Raw genomic sequence first — 27,128 nt, 5'->3', positions numbered from 1 at the left:
GCAGGGGCGACACGATGGCGCAGTGTGTAGCACTCACCACACAGCAAGAAGGTCACTGGTTCAGCTGTTTGGAGTTTGCGTGTTCGCGTGGGTTTCCTCTGGATGCTCTGGTTTTCCCACAAGTCCAAACACATGCGCTATAGGTGAATTGGATTAGCTAAATTGGCAGTAATGTGTGTATGTCCTGGTCCTCCATGTAGGGGGTTGAGCGTTGGGCTAATGACCCACCTTGTAAAAAATAGATGTTACGAAACACCAACAAGGTGAAGCTAAATATCAACTTCGATATAAACGGCAGTGGAAGTAACTAAGAAATATAAAAGCTGAAAAATTAGAAGTTTAGTTTTTATCTGTACTACAAATAATTACGTTATCTGTACTTAAATATTTAAGTTAAGTCAATGAAGAGAATTGTATTACTTTAGTTATAGATTTCCCATTACTCAAACAAACTGAGGAAATCACTTTCCTCAAATGATTTGAGTAGTCTCAACTTATTAAGGTTTACAGTGCAGTATTTTAAATCAAAAAGCTAATATTTTGTGACTAATTACAGTTTATGACTTTTAATAATAACTACAAATAATTTCTACATTAAAAATATCTTTATGAATCCAAGTGAATACATATCAGTCGCTTTTTATAAGATGATGGTCAATTCATTGGAATTTTTTGATCACAATTTATTGTAAGATAAAATTCTTGTATTTAACAAAATGATTTTACCTCATTTTTAATTTGCTGCCTATTAATATTTAAGTAGTAGTTGGGTTTAGGTATTGGATAAGATTAGGGATGTAGAATAAGATCACACTAAGTACTAATAAACAGACAATTTCTTAATAATAAGCAGGGAATAAGCCAGTAGTTAATAGTGGTAATTGTTACATGCACTTAAGTGTCACACTATTTATTTTTATCACAACAGATCTCAAGTCATTTTGAATACTGCTCATTTTCAGAAAACACATTTCATTGCTAATTCATAATCAGAAATAAAATGATAATATAAGATAAATAAGTTTATTACACATGATGTGACTGATGTGCAGTTATCGTATGATTTTATTACATTTTCCAAAAAAAAAAAAGCAATTCTGATTTATAATTGTGTTCAATTACTGTTTACCAAAGGGAAATGATGGAAAAAAGGGATTTTCTTAGAAACACTGACTCAACATACCATGATTATGAGTCGTGCTGGGAGTGAAATGTGCGCTGGGGAGGTCAGAGGTGACAGATTGGTGACAGACTCTAGCCAATGCGACCTGCAGAACGTGACGATTAAACATCACGCCAGCTTCATTCTGGAGATCTGCAGGTCAGGCTGTGGTCATGACGGATCAATCAATGCGATGCAGGCCAATAGATGAGCAAATGTACTATTGATTGAAGGGCCACTGCTTTAGACCAGTCGTTTTACCACAGAAAGAGCCTTTATCTATAACAATGAATAAAAATAGCTCACAAAAAGCTTACATGTTTGTGTTTTTTGGCTTTCCTCGAAGTACTCGTTCAGCTGACTTTCCTTGGTATGTTAAGTTTGATTTGCGGGAAGACTTGGGTGTGAAATGACTGTCAAGTAAATATACAGTAGGAAGTCGACTCAAGCTGGCTCATTGTTATTGGCCGACCGGCGGCACATTAACAAAGGGCCTAGAGGCATGGCAAACAGTGACCTCACTTCTTTGCTCACTTAGATCAAGTTAAGAAACTCAGCGGTGGAGTACATTAGGTCGCAGCAGGACAAAGGTGAAACAACATTTTTGAAAATATTTGCTCGCTTTCTTGTTTATTAAATCAAACTGTACTGATTTAAGGAGAGTCTTGGAAAGCTGCAGACCATCAGCCAACACCTTGAAGTTTGTTGTCCGCAGGGCAGAGAGAACCACACGGTTGCAGAAAACCCAGAGAAACGTGGCACTGGGCCCTAACACTGACTCAGTGCCTCGGCCCATGTGGCTGTCATTAGAGAGACAGAAAGAAAAAGAGAGAGGCTTTTGCAACTCTTTAAGCTCCTTTTTGTGTGTTTCTTCAAGACATAAATCAAAAAAAGCTGGGGATGCTTTGCTGATTTGATGTACATGTGAGTTTAGAGGGCAGTAATTGTACTAATGAAACTACAAAATGTGGAGTACTGACGTATAATGATGAAAATCTGTTAACATTTACTTTGACAAAAATGTTGTGATTGTATGGATTTAGAGGACTTGTCATACAGGCCTAGAGCCATCATATGTCTTTTTATTTTTTGAATATAAATAATATTTTATCAATAAATTACATTTATTTTGCAAGGATAAAGTCAAAAGGGAAATATATATTGTTAAAAAGCTTTTCAGTGATTAATCACGATTAATCGCACACAAACAAATGTTGTATTTATATTACAAAATATATGTGTACTGTTCATATTTATTATGTATTTATAAATGTACACACAGATTAAAATTAGTTTATTGTAAATGTATAAATATATTAAAATTATTATAAATATATATAAATATACATATATGAGCAATATCACACGAGTAGCAGTGTGATATGGCTGTATATCGGCACTGGTGGGAGCTGTGTGTTGGCTCAAGACCACAGGCCGTAGAAGGCCTTGCACTGCTATGAGTGTGATATTGCGTTTATACAACAATTCGACGGCATAATCGTGTGTATAAAAAATCTACTAAAACACGGAGGGTCTCAAAATCCTTTCGTATGAGGAACTTTATTCCACCACTCATTCACATCTGCAACTGATGGTCAGAACAGCAGAAACCATTGCATCTTCATGAACGCCAATTTAGAGCTAATATTTGAATGATTCTCTAGCGCAGTGTTTCCAAACCCTGTTCCTGAAGGCACATCAACAGTACACATATTCAACCTCCCTCTAATCAAACACACCTGAATCAACTTATCATAACATCAGAAGAGACTCCAACACCTGAAGTTAATGGGTCAGAAAAGGGAGACATCCAAAATATGTACTGTTGGTGTGCCTCCAGGAACAGGGTTGGGAAACACTGCTCTAGTGTACTGTCTAAAGTGATGACAAAACAGCTGATTTTTGCTCACTTTATATAAGGCTGAACGGCATGAAATGCCATCAGTCTACAGAGATTTCCCAGTATTTCTCTGTTGCAATTGGGAGATCACAATAATTAACCCCGAAAAAGCCAAAGCAAAGCAAACACTACCAGTTTCTGTGGTATAAATACAGCACTACAAAATACAAAAGAGAGAGATTGACTTAGAATATAATTTACCTGATTTAGAATGATTTGTTCTGCTGTAGTTTGAAATTCACGCTGAGAAAATGCTGTTTTTCTGACCCAAGGACTTATTATGCAGTCTCTGCGTCGCTATCTTGTGGTGGACCGTCAACTGTCACTTTCTTTGGTCAGCTCAGATAGGCTGATGGAGGCCAATGCGCTGAATCCAAAAATTATAATTCCGACATTATAAATATTTTAAAGTAGGCACTATCCTTATAAATAAACTGCATAGTTGCAATCTATACAACTACATTCTCGACCAAAAAAATCCTCAAAAGTACATTATGTTGTCCAACAGCTGCAATATTTGTCAAACTCTAGAGTGTCCTCTGCTTGTCGTTGTATGTGGGTGGAGTAATACAATAAGGTAGTAATAAGGATGAAGGGTGAAGGGTGAAGAGGCGGTATGGGTGCTGTTATTATTTTGTATTAAATTAGTAGTGATACATTTTTTAACAGCCCTAAAAAAGATTAGAATATTTCAAATAATTAACTTTTTTATAATCTATTATTCAGAAAATCCTGCAAATGTGTATTTTGTTTTCTACACAAAACAGCAACACAAGTATTTTCAAAGATGTCAATTTGCTTACAGTTAAAAAAACATTTTAAACTTCAATCTTAATTTTATATTAATAATATTTTTATTATTGCATTGTTATTTTTGCATTCATTACTATTATTGTACATGCATTAGATCCTAAACATTTGCAAATTGGTTACACATTTATTTATGGAGTAATAATTACCTGTATCTACCATAATGTTTAGGTTTAGACTGATGATTTAGGTTTAGTTGCATGTGATTATGCATCATATCTCATTTTTACTTTTTTTAAATACTTTTTAAAGTACTTTGTAAGATAAGTACAATGTAAAATATAATGTTAGCAAACAAACGTACCAATCCCAGACTTTTCAAAACCAGCATATACAAGGCATTGCAGCTGTGTAAGGCTGATGAATTCATTCCTAACTTTAATAATGTGTGGTGTGTATGTGTCTGTACTTGTGTGAGACAGCGTGTTTAACTCAGAATGCCCTCCAGCACTCATTATCCTCTCCTACCACCAAACCAGATCAAATTATCTCAATAACTCCTGCAAGCCACAAGATAAGAGGAGAAAGAACGACTCGGAGACTGCAGCTCTGCTCCAAAACACAGCCACATGTAGGCCATTTCTCTTATATATACATCTATTTTTTCTGCCACCCTACTGCAGATTAAGAGCTCATAAGGCTGTAAGAGGGGAAACTATGCCCTTCTTTTATCTTGTAGCCACTATTTTACAATATACCATAGCTGTTCAGAGCTCCAGAGTCATTCCTGTATGGTTCTCTCATCAGTAGCACTAGTAATAAAACTCAGTAGCTAGTAAAACTACACTTAGTACTACAGTATGTTTTGAGCTGTAATATAATGAGCTAATATTATATACTATAAATTCAAGCTGAGTAGGTCATTCCTAAGCGTATATTCAGTGAGGTTCAAATAAAGTCCTGTAATAAAAATGTTTCAGTATTTGCTTTTAATGACAGCAGCACTTTACATGTGATGATCATGTTTGCCAGCATGATGCAAGATCCAAAGAGCATCTTGAGCTTCAATGGAAGAACATCTGACCGTCTAAACAGAGTCTCGTAATCAGTCACTGATTCACTTATTATATCAGTGGTCATTCTCATTAGTTTTACGTCATATCCAACTAGACCTGACATTTGGAACACACTGCAAAAGGCCAGACTGATGTTCACTGATAGCCAACCATCAGCTTGGTATGTCACGGTTCCAAGATTCATTCATCTTCGTTTTTTTTTTTAAGTAGATTTCAGTTCTAGAAGTGGTTGAAGCCCTGCTGCAATTGCTGTTGAGTGAACGAGAAAGGGAAAAGGATGTTACAATTATAATCATACACTTTATCTTGTTGTTTTGGTCAAAGGTAAAGTAATTTCACTCAGCCGCCATCTATGAAATACCTCTTGGCCACTTACTTCATTCATCTGAAAAGGGAGGCATCAAACTGTTCGAAGCTGTCTTCCAAGCTTACAATTAAATTTAATATCCAAAAGCACCATTAATTGAAATGTTGTATATTATACTTAGAAAGAATATTTATTGAACATCACATTAGTTCAGGCAGGACATGTCGGTCAAGGTCTGTTTAAATCCATACACCCGGTCTCTCTTTAGTGATTGGCTGCACACCAATTCTAAACTCCCTCTGCCTTCCCCAACTCCTCCTAGCTCCTTACTGACATCTGTTCAATGTATTTAGCCAGAGTACATGGTAATCAGCCTCATGTCACTGGAATTTACTTTAGCTCATAAATAACAGTAATTGTTCATAAATGATTTCTGGATCTGTTGTTACCACTATGCGGGGTTGACTGGCTGTACGGTAGGCGCACGGAGCTTTACCCAGGACAGAGCCATACTGAATACCTTGCAACAATAACTGCACGCTTAATGTATCAATACATATTGGACCAAAGTGATCATGGTTGATTGGATGCTTGACCAGCTAATATACCAGCGCATATGCAGTCTGAAGCAGGTATCTGAAAGCTCTTATTGGAGTTTCAAACAGCAGCTGCAGTAACGCAGTGACTTTACCAAATACTAATTGGCTCGTTAATTTAAGGCAGGACTACACCACCATACTGCACATTGCTATTTCTGTCTTTCATAAGCATATGAGCGCACAGTCTTTGTACATCTAAGCCCTGGTCAGATCGCATGATTTTGTCATGATTTCGACACAATTTCCTTGACGAAGGGTGTAGTGAGGAGTCGTAAACGACAAATGGGCATCGACTCATGACACAAGATTTAATCGTTTCTTCTCGTGTAATGTGGCATAGTTCACGACAACTGATGCCATGTCTGTGATGCCTCACGACACCATCACAGAAAGTCTAGCGTGTTTAATTTTTTCCCAGATCTTAACGACCAGTTCCGTCACATGGGTAACAGTGGACAATAAGAGTACGTGATTTCTTAGTTATATTTGCTGGTGCTGCCGTTAATATGTGGGTCAGGTAATCAAAAAATAGGCTGCATATTTGCTTATGGGTGGGTCTCGGGTGGATAAGATCAATCATTGGTTATGCAAACTTTAACTATTCATTCATTCATTTTCTTTTCGGCTTAGTCCCTTTATTAATCTGGGCTCGGCACAGCGGAATGAACCGCCAACTTATCCAGCATATGTTTTACGCAGCGGTTGCCCTTCCAGCTCCAAACCATCACTGGGAAACATCCACACACACCCATTCAAACACATACACTACAGACAATTTAGCCTTCCCAATTTAGCCCTCACCTGTACTGCATGACTTTGGACTTGTGGGGGAAACTGGAGCACCCGGAGGAAACCCACATGAACACGGGGAGAACATGCAAACTCCACACGGAAACGTCAACTGACTCATCCGAGGCTCGAACCAGTGACCTTCTTGCTGTGAGGCGATCATGCTACCCACCGTGCTGCCCAAACTTTAACTATTTTCTCTAAAATATAAAGGTGTTTTAAACAATTTTATCTGACAGACTGGCACAAATATGCAGACATCTCCATTCTCACAATGAGTTTCTGAGTTCTCTCAGCCTTCCAACTGAATTTGTTCTTCCAAGGTAATCTGGAAATACGTTCAGTGCTTCTAATACATTATAAAATCCTGTCTTGTATATCCAAACTACTTGATTAAATTAATTAAATTGATACTTACCAGCAATGGATGATTGTGTCATTAAAAATGAAATGTTTACTATAAGTTTCTCTGAAACTATGAATATTTCACTTTAATTTTATTTAGGTCTTCGTAGACATCACAGACTCATTACGAAGGAATGTGTAGTCTGGCATATTTGTTACCCACGACAAGTCAAGATTTTATCAAGAAAGAAAAAAAAATCACATGATCTGACATATTGACTTTCATAACCGACAATAAAAGTTGTGTGATCTGACCAGGGCTTAAGTCTTTGTTTTGGTACAGAATACTAGTTGAGTAGGAATACCTTAATTTGGTGTGCTTAACTGTTAAGTCAACGTCAAAAGCCTTGTAGGCAGTGTGCCACCATGTAGCCAACATTATGCCAAGTTTGAATCCCGGCTCATTTCCCAAAGAACGATTAGTTCTTTTAAAAAGCTTTTATTTCTTACAATTTAAACATCTTACGAACCTTTTTTCACGACAAGGAACCTCTTTATGGATTGAAAAGTTTGCATTGATGTTAAAGGATCTTCATGGAACCATCAGTGGCAAAAAAAACTCAGTTCTCAATATTAGTAGACAGGGAATAGGTGGTTTAATGTAAAAGTAAAGGCCTTAGACCATGTGAAAATTTACACTATGAAAGCTATCCCATATAATGCATTTTCAACAACATCTGGAAGTGTTCAAAAGTGGACAAGCTTACTGTAAAACTTGGCATTGTACTATACCCTCTTTATGCCTGTATTTAGTGCCACCAAAAACTTGTGATTGGACTGATGAAAAAATCTTATTGAGCTTTAAAAGGGGGCCTCAGATGTTTGAACATGACTGTAAGTGTTTGGTGCAGAAAGAGGGAGGGGTCACAGGGTTCACGACCCCATGTCTCTGTGGCTCCTGCAACCTGTCGTAAATCTGTGCTGTTTGATCTCTTCAGTTGTGAAAAGAGGCTGTGGAGACTTGTGCAAGACTGATACATTTTGTGTGTTTTACAAATTACCAGAACTAAAAAATAAGAAAGAAAAGCATCCTTTTAAACCAAGAGCGATTACTAAACTCTGATTAAGTTTAAAACATGAACAGCAAGTGTTGACAAATTGCTATAAATATTGAATGTATTTTGAGGCCCTTAGAATGCAGTGTATATGCATTATGTGTTTATGAATGTGGAGCTGAAACATCTGTGATTTTATCCCTGGAGGAAAGTAGAGAGTACTAATAGGTAAAAATAACTGGAGTGAAAGGAAATGCTTGGAATTGTACTGTATTGTGTTACATGAACTACCATCATTTTCTCTATTTATGAGCTGTGATGAGGATATTGTAGCTGTTTTTGGTCACTGAGACCATCTCGTGGTGCTTGTAAAGCGCTAACGTCCTGTTTCCTCATAATTCACATGTGGCATAGCATACATACCACTATTTCCTTTCTCTTTACATCACTTCCTCTGGGCTAAAGGTCAACCACCAAAGGGATCAACCTTCTGTCTGACCTCAACATGTTCAAAAACATACATAAATACACTCACAGAAATATGAAGACATACCATTATGTCTCTTTTTTAAAATTCCATGTTGTAATTCAACACAGAAAAGAAAATATACTCGATATTGACACTTTTTACAAAATGTCACTGTACGGGGACTTCCGGTATGCAGTTAGGAGAGTGAGACGTGTACGGGAGCCGCTCCGTAAATTCGATTTAATTTAGGCAGTAAAAAGGGACACTCTGAGCTTTTAAAGACTAAAAGTGACGTCCGCAAAGGTAAAGATCCTTTCGAATCTAGCTAGAACCAGTTCTCATTATTACGATGCCTAAAACCAAGCGTGTTTCTCCTGGTCCTGCTGAAACTGACGACGACGCCAAAATGGCTGCGCTTTCTTCAGATTTAACGCCAGCTGTTTTAAAAGAGTTGCTCATTACAACTATACGTCAGGAAATAACTGAGTTGAGAACAGAATTCCTCGCTGAAATACGCGCCTCTACAGCTACCCTTCAGGCCACCATTTCCTGTCATAGCACCAAGATCGCAGACATTGAAACATCGCTGAACAGCGTGGACGAAAGGCTCGGCGCACTGGAGCGTAAATGCCAGTCACTAGAAAAGGACAACGAGGAATTGAAAACTAAAGCGGACGACCTGGAAAACCGCTCGCGGCGTAACAACCTTCGCATTTTGGGTATCCCGGAGAATATGGAAACGTCTAAGCCCTCTCATTTTATGGCAACGTTTTTCACAGAACTTTTTGGAGATAAGATATCTACAGCGCCAGAGATTGAACGGGCACACCGGTCTCTCGCTACTAAACCGCGGCCTGGCGCACCTCCAAGACCAATGATTGTGCGCTTTCTTCGCTTCCAAACAAGGGAGGAGATATTACGTCTGGCACGGGAACACGGAGAACTGCGTTACAAAGAATCAAAAGTTTTGATTTTCCCTGACTTTTCCGCGGATCTCAAGAAACGGCGAGACCAGTTCAAGTCTGTTAAGACAGACCTACACGCCGCCGGGGTTAAATTCAGAATGGTGTATCCCTGCAAACTCATCCTTTCATTCAACGGAGAAACGCGCAGTTTCGATACACCTGGCGCTGCGCTCTCTTTTTTTGCTACAACGATTAAACCTCAACAGTCCAAGGAGATGCACGCAGCGGACTCGGATACATAGCTGACCACCGACGGAGGATCTTTCTCTTTTGTTAATACGTGAGTGACACTTTATAGAAAATACGTCTATAAGACTAATGTGGACTTGTCACAAAATGGGTGCATGATACCGGACTATTGACTTTTTGTGTTATACTTATTATCCGGGCACCCCGAAGTCGTTATCCTACAATATATGGTAATATTACATCTCACATGAAGTTCCTTACTTTTATTTTTTGGTAATATATTACGGAGCTCTCTCCGAAATGTTCGACGGAGAGATTGTTGTTGTGTGTTAATGGGGAATGTTTATTCAAACATGCAAGGGAGGGTGTTTTTTTTTTTGTTTTTTTTTTTTTTTTTTTTTATTATTTATTTATTTATTTTCTCAATTTTTTTATTTGCCTTTTTTTTCTTCCTATTATCAGTATTTCACATGCCAAACTCAGAAGTTGCTATCCCATGTCTTTTTACTCGGCCATTTTTTTACATCTATTGCCAGTCGTATAACCTATGACCAGTAATATTAAGCAAGGAAGCTCATGCGTCCGTTTCACCAGTTGGAATGTTAAAGGGTTAAATAGTATAATAAAATGTAATAAGGTTCTGTCACATCTGGAACACTTAGATACCCATATTGGTTTTCTACAAGAAACTCACTTAAAAAACTTAAATCATAACAGGTTGTGTAAGAAATGGGTTGGACAAGTATATCACACCAAATTCAACAGTAAATCCAGAGGGGTAGCAATTATTTTAAACAAATGTGTTCAGTTTTCCCCTTCAGATATTTTAACTGATCCTGGGGGAAGATATGTAATTGTTTCAGGTGTTCTATATGGCGCACCTGTTACACTGGCCAATATATATGCACCGAATTATGACGATGAACACTTTGCCCAGAAAATATTTTCTTTACTTCCTGATTTGAATACACACTGTCTTATTATGGGAGGTGATTTAATTGTACTCTGAACACCTTACAGGATCGCTCTTCCATAAAACCTATTCAATCTTCTAAAATGGCTACTAAACTTAAGTTGCTCCTAAACACTTGTGGTCAAGTCGATGTATGGCGCTTTTTTAACCCTTCAGCACGACAGTATTCTTTCTTTTCACATGTCCATCACAGTTACTCCCGCATTGATTATTTTTTTTAGACAAGAAGTGGCTATCTAATGTGAAGGACTGTTCATATAACAGTATTGTATATCAGACCACGCCCACCCTTACACTGTCTATCAGATTTCAGAATAAGATGCTACATTCTGGAAGTTGGAGATTTAACCCCCCTTTTTCTGTCTGATAAAGAGTTTTGTAATATATTACAAACTCACTTAGATACTTTCTTGGACATAAATACAGTGCCAGAGACCTCACCATCTATGATTTGGGAAGCCCTGAAGGCCTATATGCGAGGGCAAGTCATCTCTCACTCAGCCTATAATAAACCGTCACGACGAAAGAATTTAGAAGAACTGTCCATCAAAATCCTTCAGCTTGATTCGACCTATGCAATCTCTCCAGATCCTGGGATATATAAAGAGAGACTGAAACTGCAGTCTGATTTTAATATATTATCAACTCACCAAGCTGAGAAGTTACTGCTTAAGTCTAAACAAAAGTCTTTTGAATATGGGGAAAAGCCAAATAAACTTCTTGCATTTCAATTAAAAGAAAAATCAGCTCAAAATTTAATCTCTCAGATCCGCTCCCCTGCTGGTGATTTGATTATCAATCCTGTAGATATTTCTGCTCATTTTAAAGATTATTATGCTAAGCTATACAATTCAGAACCCCCAACCTCGGGATTCCTTATGGAGAGTTTTTTTGAACAGCTGTCCATACCTACTATATCAGACACGATGAGAGAAGAATTAGAATTGCCTTTTTCTTCTGAAGAAATAACTCTAGCTATTCAGAATATGCAAAATGGTAAGAGTCCTGGACCCGATGGATTCCCTGCAGAATTCTTTAAAAAGTTTTCTCAAACACTTAAAACGCCTTTTTTAAATATGCTTGTAGACTCCTTTGATAAGGGCTGCCTACCTCCAACCCTTCGACACTCCAGTATCTCTTTGATTTTAAAAAAAGACAAAGACCCACTTGAATGTGGATCTTACCGGCCCATTAGTCTCTTAAATGTAGATATAAAAATTCTAGCTAAAATGCTTGCAAAGCGCTTGGAATCTGTTTTAACTACAATTATACACGACGATCAAACAGGTTTTATTAAAAATAGATTATTGTCACACAACATAAGAAGATTATTAAATATAATTTATACTTCTGATTCTCAACAACCGGAGGCTCTTCTCTTGCTCGACGCAGAGAAAGCCTTCGACCGCGTGGAATGGGATTACTATTTTATGTATTTACAGAAATTTGGCTTTGGTAATAAGTTCATATCCTGGATTAAACTTTTATATTCTTCTCCAACATCCTCAGTTTGCGTAAACCGGATAGCTTCCCTCAAACTTTCCTTTTGAAAAAGAGGTACAAGACAGGGCTGCCCGCTTTCACCACTGCTTTTTGCATTGGCAATCGAGCCTTTGGCGATTGCCATTCGTACTGAGCAGACCATACAAGGCATTGGGAGAGCTGGCACAGACCACAAAATCTCACTATATGCTGATGATGTGTTACTTTACATGTCAAACCCGGATGTTTCTTTACCCGGAAGCCCTTAGAATTATAAAATCTTTTAGTCTTTTCTCCTGGCTATAAATTAAATATAAATAAAAGTGAGATATATCCGATAAATTTTCCTACTTCTAATTACCCCCAAGTATTTCAATGCTCAAAGTGGCCACTCATAGTTTTAAATACTTAGGCATAACAATTACTCGTAAATACACAGAACTTTTTAAAGCTAATTTCACTGCGCTTCTCCTGCGATTCAGGAAGACTTCATACGATGGTCAGTTCTCCCTCTGTCACTGACTGGTCGAGTAAACACAGTGAAGATGAATGTTTTACCCAGATTCCTTTATTTATTTCCAGTGCGTTCCCACTTTCATACCCAAATCATTTTTTAAGATTTTAAATCAACATATTTCTTCCTTTATTTGGAATAAAAAACCCGGCCAGAATACGGAGAGAAGTACTGCAGAAACCGAAGCTTGAAGGTGGGCTTGCTCTTCCTAATTTTTTACATTACTACTGGGCTGCAAAACATACATCCCACACTTTTCTGGTTTCAGAGCCACTTCGGGCTCTGTGACTGGACTCCGGCTTGGGTCAGTATAGAGGTAGGGTCTTGTTCACCAGCCTCTCCGGCCGCATTACTTTGTGGTCCCCTCACCGCCATCTCACGATGTCCCTTTTGGAAACTGCATATGTCCGACACTCATTACGAATATGGTCTCAACTTCGGAATCATTTCGGTCTTCAACGTCTTCCCTTGGTATTACCTATTAACCATAACCCTGCATTTCCCCATCACTTAACGATAAAGCATTTAATATTTGGCAGAGAGCAGGAATATCCACTGTCAATGATATTTATATTGATAATATTTTCCCAGCTTTTCACAATTAATACAAAAATTTTCTCTTCCTAGCACTCATTTCTTCAGATACTACAAATTAGAAACTTTGTTAAAAACCTCATATCCAAGATTTTCCGAAACCTTCCACCAAAATCTCAACTTGACCAAATTTTTGAAGTACCCTTAGATAAAAAAGGTATACTGTCTACTTTATACAGGCTGATCTCCTCTTTTCTACTACCTCTCTTTTCTTTATTAAACAACAATGGGAAGTCAGACCTCAATCTTACATTTGAGGATGATACGTGGGACCAGATTCTGTCCCGCATTCATACCTCCTCTATCTGCGCACGACATAGCCTCATCCAATTAAAATTTGTTAATCGTATATATTGGACAAAAGTGAGATTGGCAAAAATAACTCAAGACGTGGATCCTATATGTGACCGGTGTAATCAAGCACCTGCAGACTTAATACATATGTTTTGGCTGTGCCCATCAATCACTTCTTTTTGGCTATCAATTTTCAAGTGTTTCTCTTCTGTGACAAAGATACACATCGAACCATGCCCTCTTATTGCACTTTTGGACTTTCCCAGAATTTAGTAGGGTTATCAAGCCGTACTGCAATGCCCTTGCATTTTTGACACTGTTAGCAAGACGTTGTATTCTGTTATTATGGAAACAAAGATTCCTCCGAGTTTTGACAGCTGGTTGCGGGACGCAATGAGCTTCAATCCACTTGGAAAAAATTAGGTTTACAATAAATGGCAATACTAGGGCCTTTTCTGAAACATGGGATCCATTTAAGACTTTTTTTTTTCTGAGCATATCACATGACTAGGTACTTTATAAATATCCGAGGACTCATTTTTAATATAATTTTGAGTTATTTATTTATTTAATTTTTATTCTTTATATGTATTCATTTTATTTACTAAACTGTTTCTATTTATTTGATTATTATTTGTTGTTATCATGAGTAATAATTTTTTTATTTTTTTATTTATTTATTTATTTTTTTTTTTATGATAAATGTAATTTCAACTTATGTTATGCAGAGGGTAGGGGTGGGAATAATATTTGTTTAAATTTCTCTGTAAAAATACTATGTTATATCTGAAAAGTTTAATAAACAAATAAAAAAAAAAAAAAAAAAAAAAAAAAAAAAAATGTCACTGTACACCCACTGGCCACTTTATTAGGCACACCTGTCCAACTGCTCGTTAACGCAAAATTTCTAATCAGCCAATCCCATGGCATCAACTCAATGCATTTAGACATGTAGACATGGTCAAGACGATCTGCTGCAGTTCAAACCGAGCATCAGAAGGGGGAAGAAAGATGATTTAAGTGACTTTGAACATGGCATGGTTGTTGGTGCCAAACGGGCTGGTCTAAGTATTTCAGAAACTGCTGAGCTACTGGGATTTTCACGCACAACCATCTCTAGGGTTTACAGAGAATGGCCTGAAAAAATATCCAGAGAGCGGCAGTTCTGTGGGCGCAAATGCCTTGTTGATGCCAGAGGTCAGAGCTGGTGGTGGTGTAATGGTGTGAGGGATATTTTCTTGGCACACTTTGGGCCCATTAGTACTAATTGAGCATCGTGTCAATGCCACAGCCTACATGAGTATTGTTGCTGACCATGTCCATCCCTTTATGACCACAGTGTACCATCTTCTGATGGCTACTTCCAGCAGGATAATGTACCATGTCATAAAGTGCGAATCATCTCAGACTGGTTTCTTGAACATGACAATGAGTTCACTGAACTCAAATGGCCTCCACAGTCACTAGATCTTAATCCAAAAGAGCACCTTTGGGATGTGGTGGAACAGAAGATTCACACCATTGATGTGCAGCCGACAAATCTGCAGCAACTGCGTGATGCTATCATGTCAGTATGGACTAAAATCTCTTAGGAATATTTCCAGTCCCTTATTGAATCTATGCCACAAAGGATTGACGCAGTTCTGAAGGCAAAATGGGGTCCAAGCCAGTACTAGTAAGGTGTACCTAATAAAGTGGCCGGTGAGTGGATATTTCCACACTGTAGATATAAACTTGGCAAATCTAGGAACATTTTTAAGTGGTTGTTTACACAACACCAACTTTTTTAAAATAATACATTTTTGCTCTTTGCTTTACACAACAACAGCTTTTTTGTTGCATAACAACTCAACTTTTTGGACTGTCAAAGTGCAACTCTTTGAAAAATCATATCTACAAGGACTAAAAGCTGTGGTGACGGCCATTTCATGTGTATTACATGCTTTGTCTATACTAATGTTTGAGTATTTACCAATCAAAACAACAATAGTGAACTCCAGGCTGTGCAAAGCATGTATTGTTTCTTTAAAACACTAGCATTACTTAACACATTTTCCATGTACCACTATAGATGCTTATCCAACTATGATACATTCTTTTTTAGAGAAATTCTAAAACTTCAAAACAGTCCATTAGAAAAAAACATTACCATGTTACAATGGTAGATTATGTTGTATAATGTACAGTGGTAGTTTAGGGTTAAAGTTCATTGTAGATTAAATGGCTATTTTGAGATCTAACCAACAGAGAAATGTCTGTGTGCAATAACCCAATATCCTTTTCAGCCCAACCGCCAATCGGAACGGTCCCAGGCATCGCTTTAAAACAAGCAGACTCTGTTAAACACATTAAGATCTGGAAAGAGCGTAATCTGTAAAACATATCTCTGAAGCCCAAGCCAATTTCTTCAAAAGCCAGACAATCCATGCTCCATTTAATAGCAATAGGTTCGCCCCATAACCTCCTTTATAATTTACTACAACTGCAAAAACAATGTTTACCTTATAAATCCATCGATAATTTTAGTTCGTTTGCAAATACGAGGCCATTTTCTCCTGTGGAAACACGTACAGATTAGGAAGGGAAACATCTGCTATGGTGATCACAAACCCCTACGCCATCTGGCCACTAACTGTAGTGTGGGATGAATTTCCCTCCAAATATAATCCATAATCCATGAAGTCCATGATACCAAAACCTAAAATATCCCAATATGGCCACAAGAGGGATGAAATAACAGAAGCAGAGTCAAAGAATGGTAATAGATGCGAAAGAGCAGAGAACAGAGAGAAGGATGAAAATATGAAAGAGACAGAGACGAACGAGTGCAAGACACACTCTCTCACCCATATTCAATGCAATGATGAAGTAACAGGTCATTAACTCCAGTCATAATGTCAATAACTACTCAGACATCAGCAGAGACAACAGGGCCATCCAGACAACACGTGATCTCTTCTGTCCTACTTTAAATCGTGAAGTCAAGCCTCCAAAATGAAGATGGCATAAAGGCTGCCTCTCAAAGAATATCGCAAATGCTTACTGGTTACTTTCAACGGGAACTCAGTGTGTCAGATGAAGAGTTTAAAAAGCACTGCCGCTCTGCTGATCTTGAGTGATTTTATGCTGATTTTGCTGGAGCATCTGCAGTTTTCTGTGGTTAGGATTTCAAAGATTGAGTGGGCATTAGTTGTGTAGTTCCCTAGACACATTAAAAAATGTCTTGCAGACAGTTTGCTGAAAAGCGGTTTCATGAAAGATAATACCAAAACATGATTGCAAGTCATGCGACTCAGTGGCTCAGTAGGTAGTGCTGTCGCCTCACAGCAAGAAGGCCGCTGGTTCGAGTCTCGGCTGGTTCAGGTGGCATTTCTGTGTGGAGTTTGCATGTTCTACCTGGGTTCGAGTGTGTTTCCTCCTGGTGCTTTGGTTTCCCCCACAGTCCAAATGCATGCGATACAGGTGAACTGCGTAGGCTAAATTGTCTGTAGTGTATGAGTGTGAGTGAGTGTGTATGGATGTTTCCCAGAGATGGGTGGAAGGGCATCGCTGCGTAAAACATGTGCTGGATAAGTTGGCGGTTCCTTCCGCTGTGGCAACCCCAGATGAATAAAGTACTAAGCCGAAAAGAAAATGAATGAATGATTTCAAGTCAAAGCAGGGGTAAAAATGTGTATGGAGGTGATTGTTTTGTTTATATCTGCAACTTATCTCCATTACTTTGGTCAAGATCATAACCAGTCCAATGACAGTAGGACTTCTCACTGTTTGAAGTTTCATTCTGCCTGTCTATTTGTGCAAAGGATTATTTGGTAGCTTTTTTTTTTGGTTAAATAGATACTTCAGTAGGTGGCATAATTAAATACAGTATTCTACTAAAAAAGGGAGGATAGATATGACCTGATTTGTTTTAATCAATCAGGATATGATTATATCATTTCAAGCAGATGTCATATATATTGCCAGCAGTTAGCTTTTTGCAACTCTCACATGGTCGCCCACTGAAGCTAAGCAGAGCTGCGCCTGGTCAGTACCTGCATGGGAGAAAGCTTGGTTGCTGTCAGAAGGGGTGTCAGTGAGACCAGCAGGGGGCGCTCAACCTGCTGTCTGTGTTGGTCCTAACGCCCCGGTATATTGATAGGGACTCTATACTGGTTTGTGAGCGCCATCTTTTGGATGAGATGTTAAACCAAGATCCTGACTCTCTGTGGTCCCAGGATGTCCTTCGAAAAAGAGTAGGGCTTTAACCCCGACATCCTGGCCAAATTTGCCCGCTGGCCTTTGTTCATCATGGCCCATATCATAATTGGCTTCATCACTCCTCCTCTCCCCAGTCAGCTAGTGTGTGGTGTGCGGTCTCGTGCGCGGTACTTAAATGTAGGGAATTGTTATTATAATTGAAATAAGATTAGAGTAATTTAAAAGTCTTTTTATTGGGACATCATGAAGTGTCCAGATTTAGTTTCAAGTCATCGATCATATAACACACTACATATAAGGCTATATCCACACGACAGCAACCGTGTTTTCCTTTGCGGATTCCAAAATATTTACATGTGTAATAACAACTTCAATATTTTAGCCAGGGATGACACAGTCGCGCACTAGGTAGTGCTGTCGCCTTACAGCAAGAAGGTCGCTGGTTCGAGCCTCGGCTGGGTCAATTGGCATTTCTGTGTGGAGTTAGCATGTTGGTGATGCGGTGGTGCAGTGGGTAGCACAATCGCCTCACAGCAAGAAGGTCGCTGGTTCTAGCCTCGGCTGGGTCAGTTGGCTTTTCTGTGTAGGCTAAATTGTCCGTAGTGTGAGTGTGTATGGGTGTTTCCCAGTGATGGGTTGCGGCCAGAAGGGCATCCGCTGCGTAAAACAAGTGCTGGATAAGTTGTCAGTTCATCCCGCTGTGGCGACCCCTGATAATTCAAGGGACTAATCCGAAAAGAAAATGAATGAATGAGTTTGCATGTTCTCCGTGTTGACGTGGGTTTCCTGCGAGTGCTCCGCTTTCCCCCACAAGTCCAAAGACATGCGGTATAGGTGATTTTAATAAACTAAATTGTCCGTAGTGTGTGTGTGTGTGTGTGTGTGTGAATGGCTGTGTATAGATGTTTCCCAGTACTGGGTTGCAGCTGGAAGGGCATCCGCTGTGTAAAACATATGTGCTGGATAAGTTGGTGGTTCATTCTGCTGTGGCGACACCAGATAAATAAAGGGGGATTAAGCCGAAGAAATATGAAGGAATGAACTTGTCAATGGGGGTGAAGTGTTAACTGCTTTAACTGCTGTGAAACTCGTATCCACATGTTGCAAGTGGCTACTTGTTATTCGCTACTTTCAGGGAAAAATCTTTACAGACCAACCTGAGAAGCATCTTCCTCAAGGGCACAGTCATGAATCAGCCTTTGCAGGGTTCAAACTTACAACATAATAGTTACCAGACTGGACCTTTAACTACTGGACCCTACAATGGCAGCTTGTGCCAACTGTTTTTCTTTAAAAAAGCATTACTATTTACAGCTGAAGCATTTTTCTTGCTTCAAATACCTATTTTTCATGAGTGCTATTATGAGATATCTTCTTTTCAAATATATGAAAAGAAGAAAGAGCTACAAACAGATTAGAAGAAGCTAGCAGGATGAAAACAACTGTTATTTTTAGTTGGTCTGCACTTGTGCTCACAGAGCCAGCTACTGTTTCTGTCCTACAGTCATTCCATACACCTGATCAATGAGACGACCTTCACACACACACACACACGACTCTGATCGTGTAGGGAAAATGTCAAGTATGTGAAACATTTAGCTTATACTTTCCAGGCCCCCAGTAACCTTAAATGCTCCTGCACCAATTAAGAGGCTTTTTTTCTAGAGTATTGATGTCCTGCTCAGGCTGTGGGGGTCTATTGTTTGGCTTGCTATCGTTTGCCTGTTGGCATTTTTCCATGAAAATGCATTTACACACATTTGGAGGTTGGATCAGGTCCTCGTCTCTGCTCATAACAGCCTCATCCTGTTCCTCTCATAACGCCACAGCACTGCCCTCATTATGTGAGTCGCCATCCTGAATGTCAAACACTATAAATCTACCATCGAAATGAGACTCTAATATTACAAAAAAAATAAATAAAAACCTGTGCATACAATATTAGCATATAAATCAAACTAAGCAGCGTGTTGCAAACAAATACGTGTCAGCAAGCTAGCATAAATCACTCCCCACACTCAAAGAGCTTGAAAAGCTGATGACTGACTCACACTGCTCTGATGCCAAGCATTAAGTGGTGATTTTAAATAGCTGAAGGCGAGACACTACAGGCAAAACGCTGTTTTTTCATTCACCTGTCAGTTTCAAGATTTTGGACTTTGCTTGGCTTTCTGGCTTTTCATTAGGCATATTTTCCCAAATCTGGGTTTGCATTTTATCAATCTGTATCTGTAGATTTAATTTACAACAACATTTTTAAAACTAGTTTTCTCAAAATTAGTTTTTTCTCTACTTCAGCGTATGTTACGGAGCCCAAACTTCACATTTTTATTCATATTTATTATCTAAAGTTTGTGTAATGTGCTTGAATGCAGCTTGATACGTTACATACTTTGTTTGGTTAAATGTTATACAGATAGTTGTGAGAATTAAATTCTTTTCTGACTGTTTGCAGTATTTTCAGAATTATGGAGTGATAAAAAATTCTAAAATTTCTAAAATTTCGAGTCCAAAAAACTAACTCAGATATGTTGAAAATTAAAACAAGAATTTTAAACCTGACTTCATACAAATTTCCAATTTTTATAACATAAATATGCAAATCAGTGCAGTTTCAAGGAAATAATATACTTTTTGCATTTATAATAATTGCATATATTTGCAGTGTTTGACCTCTCAGCAATGAAACTTAAACCACACTGAACTGAACTAAACTGAACTTCAACTCTGAAAACTTGACTGACACTGTTTTAATGTACAACAATCTTCTATGTTAAGCTGCTTTGACACAATCTACATTGTAAAAGCACTATAGACATAAACATGAATTGAATTAAATATTAACATATTTTAGACACCTTCAGCACAAAAATGGTCGGTATAAAGGTTATTTATTTATTTATTTATTTATTTATTTATTTATTTATTTATTTATTTATTTATTGACACTATTTACCTGCAAAGTCTTGCCTTTAAATGAATGTGAATAAAATCTTGTCATATTTGAGACACTTCACATGTGTTGGTCATGCAATGACGTCTTTACTTTTGCGCGAGGATGACATCATCATGGTTGAGGACGTGCAGGGTCTTCTCTGAATGAGCACATGAATAATTCATTACTGGAGGGCGGGGAAAAAACAGCATGCAACCATGCTTAAATAAAAGGAAGGATCAGTTTGGAAATTACAATTTTGTTAATTCTACATCAAGTAGAAATGCAAAATACAATGTCACGGTGTGTCTCTCTCACACACACGCTGCTGTCCTAAAGGAGCGAGACTGTTGAGAGCATGACATAAATCTCAGGAAGTAAATTCAGCTCAGGGAATCAACATCCTTGAATCTCTTTAGACAAACATGGCAAGCAACAGCTGTGGAAAAAATGCATTCACTTCATCTGCCTCTGTAATAAAATGATAATGGATTATTAACCAATTTGTTTATTTATATGAAAATCAGTTTACTAGTGCTGCTACAACTACTACTATTACTAGTAGTAATAACAATAAGATATAAATGTATAAAAATATCATTACAGAGAAATAATATCATTAAATGATCAAATATAAGAAATAATATCAATTAATGACCATAATACTGATGATAAAAATAATTTTCTAATATTTATTTTACAAAGTACAACCAATAACATATATAAATATATAATATATAAAATATATATAAATATAAAATATATATAAATATATTATAATTAATAGCAGTAATATTTAGTAATTCTAATAGTAATAATAAAAGTAATAATACTAATAATAGTAGTAATATTTATTATTAATAAATATGTAAATACACAAACAAAATTATAAATATTATATTAATAAAACAATATTAAAATAAAATACAATCAACAAATTAAAATACCAACATATTATTCATAAAAACGATGAATAATAAGGTACAAACACTTATTAATGAATGATGTACATTATATACAATATTACTATTCAGATATGAATGTATCAAATAATATTTAATATTTAAATAATTTAATATTCTAACATTTTAATTTAATAAGAAATAATAATTAAGTATACAATTATTACAATTAAAATTTTTACATATTTTATTTAAAAAAAACTAAGATCTAAATATATAAACATAGTTGTATTAATAGACAATGCATATAATAATGTTATTAATATTCGGTTTAATAATAGCAATAATAATTCCTGGTGGTGATTAATCAAGTTCTCATAAAAACCCTATAAATTACTATTCAATGGTTAGTTATCAAGTATGATGCACTTGTCTGAACTAGTATTGTTGTGCTTGCGGTTTAGTTGCATTGCTGTCATGCCCATCAGAATATAAGGTAGCTCATATCAGATTTTAAACGCTGATATGTCTTTAAAACAGACTATATTCAAATCAAACCCTGATTTTGACCCACCCCCCTTTATATGTGACATTTCCTCAGCATGACAGCATTCTCACAAATATAAAATGGTAAACAACATGAGCAAAATTAAGTCAATAATAAAGCCAATCTGATAAAAACACAAGTCACATGCCACTATAAACGATTGCTTTGCAGCTAAAACATTGATGCTAGCATCCCGCTGTGCTGTTTGCATTTGCCTGAAGCATCTCAGTCCTGAAACAGGGAATGTGTTTGTTCTGTATAAACTGCACTCATGCTATATCTCTCACCTGCTCCATGCTTCAGCAATCCCTCTTCCGCCTCCTATTCCCACTCATGGCACAGTATTCCAGCTTCCGACAGCAATATTCCCACAGAATCCTCTCCTCAATCAAGGAATCCTCACAAAAAAATCCTCAGATTGCCGGGAGGCTCCCTGTGGATGAGGCTCTGAGATTCATTCCCTCTACGACAGCCTGTTATCCAGTCAAACACTGTGGAGTGAGCTTGTTATCTGGGTCGCTTTTCCTCTCTGCCTGTCCGGTTTACTGTGATCATTTGCTCCAGTTGCTAAAGGGTCAGAGTTGTGGGTGTGATTCGGAGGATACGGGACTCCCTCTCAGCTCTTCGTACGCCTCTCGCTCTTCACCTTGCCTTCATGTTTCCAACTCAACCCTCCCTCTTTTTTCTCTACCACTTCCCTCCTCCTCGCCTTCCCTTCCCCCATCTGTGTGGATTGTGAGGGAAAGGAAGGGGGGGTTGGTCATAGTGCTGCCATGTGACTCCCAGCGCTGGTCCATGCGACCCAATGAACTGAGGCTTATTCTGTTTCTATGGTGGGACCCCCTGACGCCTCATGCCTGAGAGGAAGCTTGGGTCTCCATTGACAACCAAAGAAGGAGAAACGTCAGATTCTTCATGCGCTAGAACATGCAGCTACATGCGGACAGTTTATCGAATGAAATAGGGCCGCTTTGGTTGTGTGTGAGGGAAATGATCTCCGCAGGGCTTGAATGTTTTTTACAGGCTTAAAGAGAAGAAATGTAGACATTGGGGTCTTTGCAGTGCTTGAAAACCTGTAATTATTAAAGTTCACCCAATTGGTGCACCCAAAAATTTAAATTCTGTTATTTTAATCACCAGAGACCTTTGTTTATCTTTGGAAACACAAATTGAGATATTTTAGAACAGAGATACCCAAACTAGGACTCCCGGGCCAAAGTTGGCCCATGTTAACCTTTGATTTGGCCTACCATTCCATCTGAGAAGCATGATGAGATTGATGGGGATTGATGGGGATGGTTTCGATATTGTCTATTCAAATTTGATGCCCTTATTTTGATGGTCTGTTTGTTGTATTTAAGTTACATTGCATCTACATGCCAACTAATTCTCATTAGATTATAAGTAGACTGTTAGGTTGGGGTTAGGGTTAGGGTTAGTGTAAGTTGACATGCACTTGCAAGGTTTCTTACAGTCAGTTAAATGTCCATTTAGCAGCAGTATCAACAGATATTAAGCAGACAGTCTACTTAAACAAAGTGGACCATCAAAATAAAGTGTTAAATGTTTTGATTAAATGGTGTAAATTTAATCAGATTTTGTTTAAATGTACTTACTGTCACCTGACAATGCAGAGACTTTGGTGAGCAAATCAAGGCAAAGGCAGATTCTGGTTAAATAGTGTATTTAGCATTGAACTTCACTGTGTTTCAGATGTGATTGTTTATGTTTTTAATGCAATAAGTCAGCATGTAAAATGTGCTACAGCATTAGTTAATATCATTTAAAGTGATGTTTTCTATTTATTTTGAGATATTCTGAAATTAATCGGGAAATTACCCATGGCAGCTTTATTGTAATAAAGTTTTGTATATTTACCTTCTGCCCATGGCTCTCAATGATATTTGGTTTTTGGCCCTTCATATGAAAAAGTTTGGGCACCCCTGTCTTAGAAGAACCAAGCTGTGGTCACAAAATGTTCAGAAAAGGAACCAAAAACATTGTTAAAACTGCTTTGATCCGGTCAGCGCCAATAGCCTAGTGGTTAGTGCGTCGACACATAGCACCAAGCTGCTCACGGCGACCCGCGTTTAATTCCCGGCTCGAGGTCCTTTGCTGATCCGTCCCCTATCTCTGCTCCCCACACTTTCCTGTCTGTAAAATCTCCACTGTCCTATCCCAATAAAGGTGAAAACCCCTAAAAAATAAATAAATAAATAAATACTTTGATCTCCTCCATGATTAGGTTGCGTGTTTACTAAGGGAAATATTATGTATTAATATTAGAGTGAGCAGTATAGGAGGCAAACAACATACATTAACCAGAGCAAATACGTGTCCTGATTTTATGTGAAAGGCATTGGTGAATATGCTCACCATATACTCACCTTTAAATGGTTCTGAATCTTCATGTGTTTCTTTTTCTGTTGAACGAATAAAGGAGATATTTTGAAGAAATATGGACAACAATAGCCACTAACTTCCATAGTATTTTTTTTTTTACTTTGGAAGTCAATGGCTACTGGTAGCAATTTAAAACACAAGTGATATGAAATGATTGTTTATGACTGCTACTGTAAGCTAAATATAGCACAAGCAATAGTGCTGTGTTGAATGTCCCAATATTCTGATCAGTCCACATTCAGATATTCTGAACAGTAGCATGATTTGGATTGATTGGTATGTAACTTTTATGCAACAGTTCCAAAAATAAGTATTACTGATTAACAAACGTACCCTACGTAAAGCGCAAAATAAATGTAAAACCTATGTAGAATAGTAAATAATTTATTTTATATTTTCAAAGCAGATTGATTTACGAACAAATCTTGTTTAAAGACATAAAAATCTCGTACTGTGGCATGGTTACTGAAGTTTGCATTTCAGGTCACTGAAAAAGTAGGCAAATATCCAAAGTGTTCAGCTGTAGCACTGTTATACAATACATGGCCCCATGTTTACGGCACTGATTTGTTTTTATTAAAAGCGTAACGTCAGAAATCTCAGGGGGAAAATGGGTACAAAAGCAGTCAGAAGGGGGCCATACACTATATGAGTTTTATTTGTTTGATGAAGGACTTTATCAATCATAGATCATTTTACAGAAGGAGAAAAATACATTGTTCAGATTAGTAAAAAGTTCTTTTAAAGACCAATCACAGAAAACAGAACTGATAAAACTATAAAAACGTGTTAGAATATTTAACTTAGAGCTAATATTGAAATCAAAATGATTAGCCTTTGATTTTCATTTTTCATATATTTCCACAATTAAGCTTAACAGAGCAAGGAATTTTTCAATTATTTCCTATAATATTTTTTTCTTCTGGAGAAAGTCTTATTTGTATTATTTCAGCTAGAATGAAAGCAGTTTTTAATTTTTTAAAACCATTTTAAGGTCAATATTTTTAGCCCTTTTTGATTGTCCAATGGTTTGCCTAATAACAGGTAAAAAAGATTTTTGCAAAATTGTTGCAAATAATTTATATGGGCTGAATTTAAACAAATAAATAAAATTCAGTAATGTTTAACTTAATTTGTTTGTTTAAATAAAAAAAATAGAAAATCCATCGAATTCCTTTTTCAGTGTACTTGCCTAATTAATCTAATTGACCGAGTTAAGGCTTTAAATGTCACTTTAAACTGAGTATCTTGAAAAACATCTAGTAAAATATTATTTACTGTCATCATGGCAAAGATAAAATAAATCAGTTATTAGAAATGAGTTATCAAAACTAATATGTTTAGAAATGTGTTGAAAAAAATCCTCTCTCCGTTAAACATTGAGAAATTGAGGTCAAAATATTCAGGAGGGCTAATAGTTCTGATTTCAACTGTATTACTAAAAGCCAATGGTCCAACGTTGTAATGGATGTCAAGAAGCAGATCCATGTTCAGATATGTGATTATAATTCAGCAAAACAACAAGACAGAAAGCAGTCAGAAAAACAATAAAACACAACCAGAAACATCCAACAACTGAAACGCTATTTTTGTTATATACAGTTCAATCAAGGTTGATGAGGCGCAAATGAGTAATGATGAGTTCAGGCTTATGGGAAATGGAGTCCAGAGTGAATGGCATCGAAACATGATGGATTGCCCTCTTGTGGAGCTTGTGGGCACTCCAGCCAGGACTTCCACACGGATAGCTGTAACAAAAACACAGCTCATCTTCAACAATTAATGTGGATGATAGAAATATTAGACAGCTTTGAATTCTGCAGGACTGTTTTTTTTTTCTCCAACAAGGCCACAACAGATTGATCAATGCAACACAGACTTGTAAAATGTATCAACAATATAAAATGTAGCAACATCTACTGGATTTCTATCAAATGTTGGAATTATACTGGAATTCTATCAGTGTAGTCTTTTTAAACACAAACATAAACAAACACATGTACCAGCACTGTCTTTTTGAGCACTTTACAAAGATGATTTTTAAACCCAACCTGAACAGGAAACAATCTGCATTTTTACTTTTTCAAAATAGCTCATTCTTATGAGCCGATTTCCACATGGAGACCAAAAAATGTCTCCACAAGGTCAAAAATTGCAACGTTAGAAATGCAAGGCACACACACAAACACATATAGTCATTTGTACAGACAGGAAAAGCTTGGAAGACACAGGCATGCTTGGTTAATCAGGAAAAATACATCCTTGGTCATTTCCCTCGTCCTACATGGAGAAACTCCATGATTCACCACAACACAACAGGAACTCAGCCAAGTCTGGGATAAATTATCTGTCACACTTCCCCTCTGCCTTACTCATCTGTTCACACTCCTTCCTACTTCATGCGCTGTTGCTTTGTGTGTGTGTGTGTGTGCGTGTGTGTGTGTGTGTGTGTGTGTGCGTGTGTGTGTGTGTGTGGGTGTGTGTGTGTGTGTGTGTAACTAATTCTCTCTTCTGTCACCACCTGATTTTTCTTGGACGCATCACACGGGAACCACTTTTACATATATTACCACTATATTACCATACACTACACTTGCAAAGAAAACACACCAGACACTGCGCTTTCTGAGGAGTTTAAAAAGAGCAACCTCAGCTCATCAATCTTCACAACTTTATAC

The 27,128-nt window shown here is 37.4% G+C and overlaps 1 protein-coding gene across 1 annotated transcript in view; it reads right to left on the bottom strand.

Annotated features, from left to right (window-relative positions):
* The window catches only part of arhgap23a (Rho GTPase activating protein 23a), a 155,300-nt gene extending 132,606 nt beyond the window's left edge, over window positions 1-22,694 (bottom strand). Inside the window, exon 1 of the mRNA XM_056454017.1 lies at window positions 22,335-22,694. Within this exon, the coding sequence (XP_056309992.1) occupies window positions 22,335-22,343 (9 nt within the window). The 5' untranslated portion in view covers window positions 22,344-22,694. The remainder of the gene's footprint in view (window positions 1-22,334) is intronic.
* Window positions 22,695-27,128: the final 4,434 nt, after the last annotated feature.

This window comes from Danio aesculapii, chromosome 3 (assembly GCF_903798145.1).
Source record: "Danio aesculapii chromosome 3, fDanAes4.1, whole genome shotgun sequence".
In the NCBI taxonomy this organism is placed as follows: domain Eukaryota; kingdom Metazoa; phylum Chordata; class Actinopteri; order Cypriniformes; family Danionidae; genus Danio; species Danio aesculapii.
The sequence above is the reverse complement of the archived record's forward strand: the minus strand, read 5'-3'. Positions and strand labels throughout refer to the sequence as shown.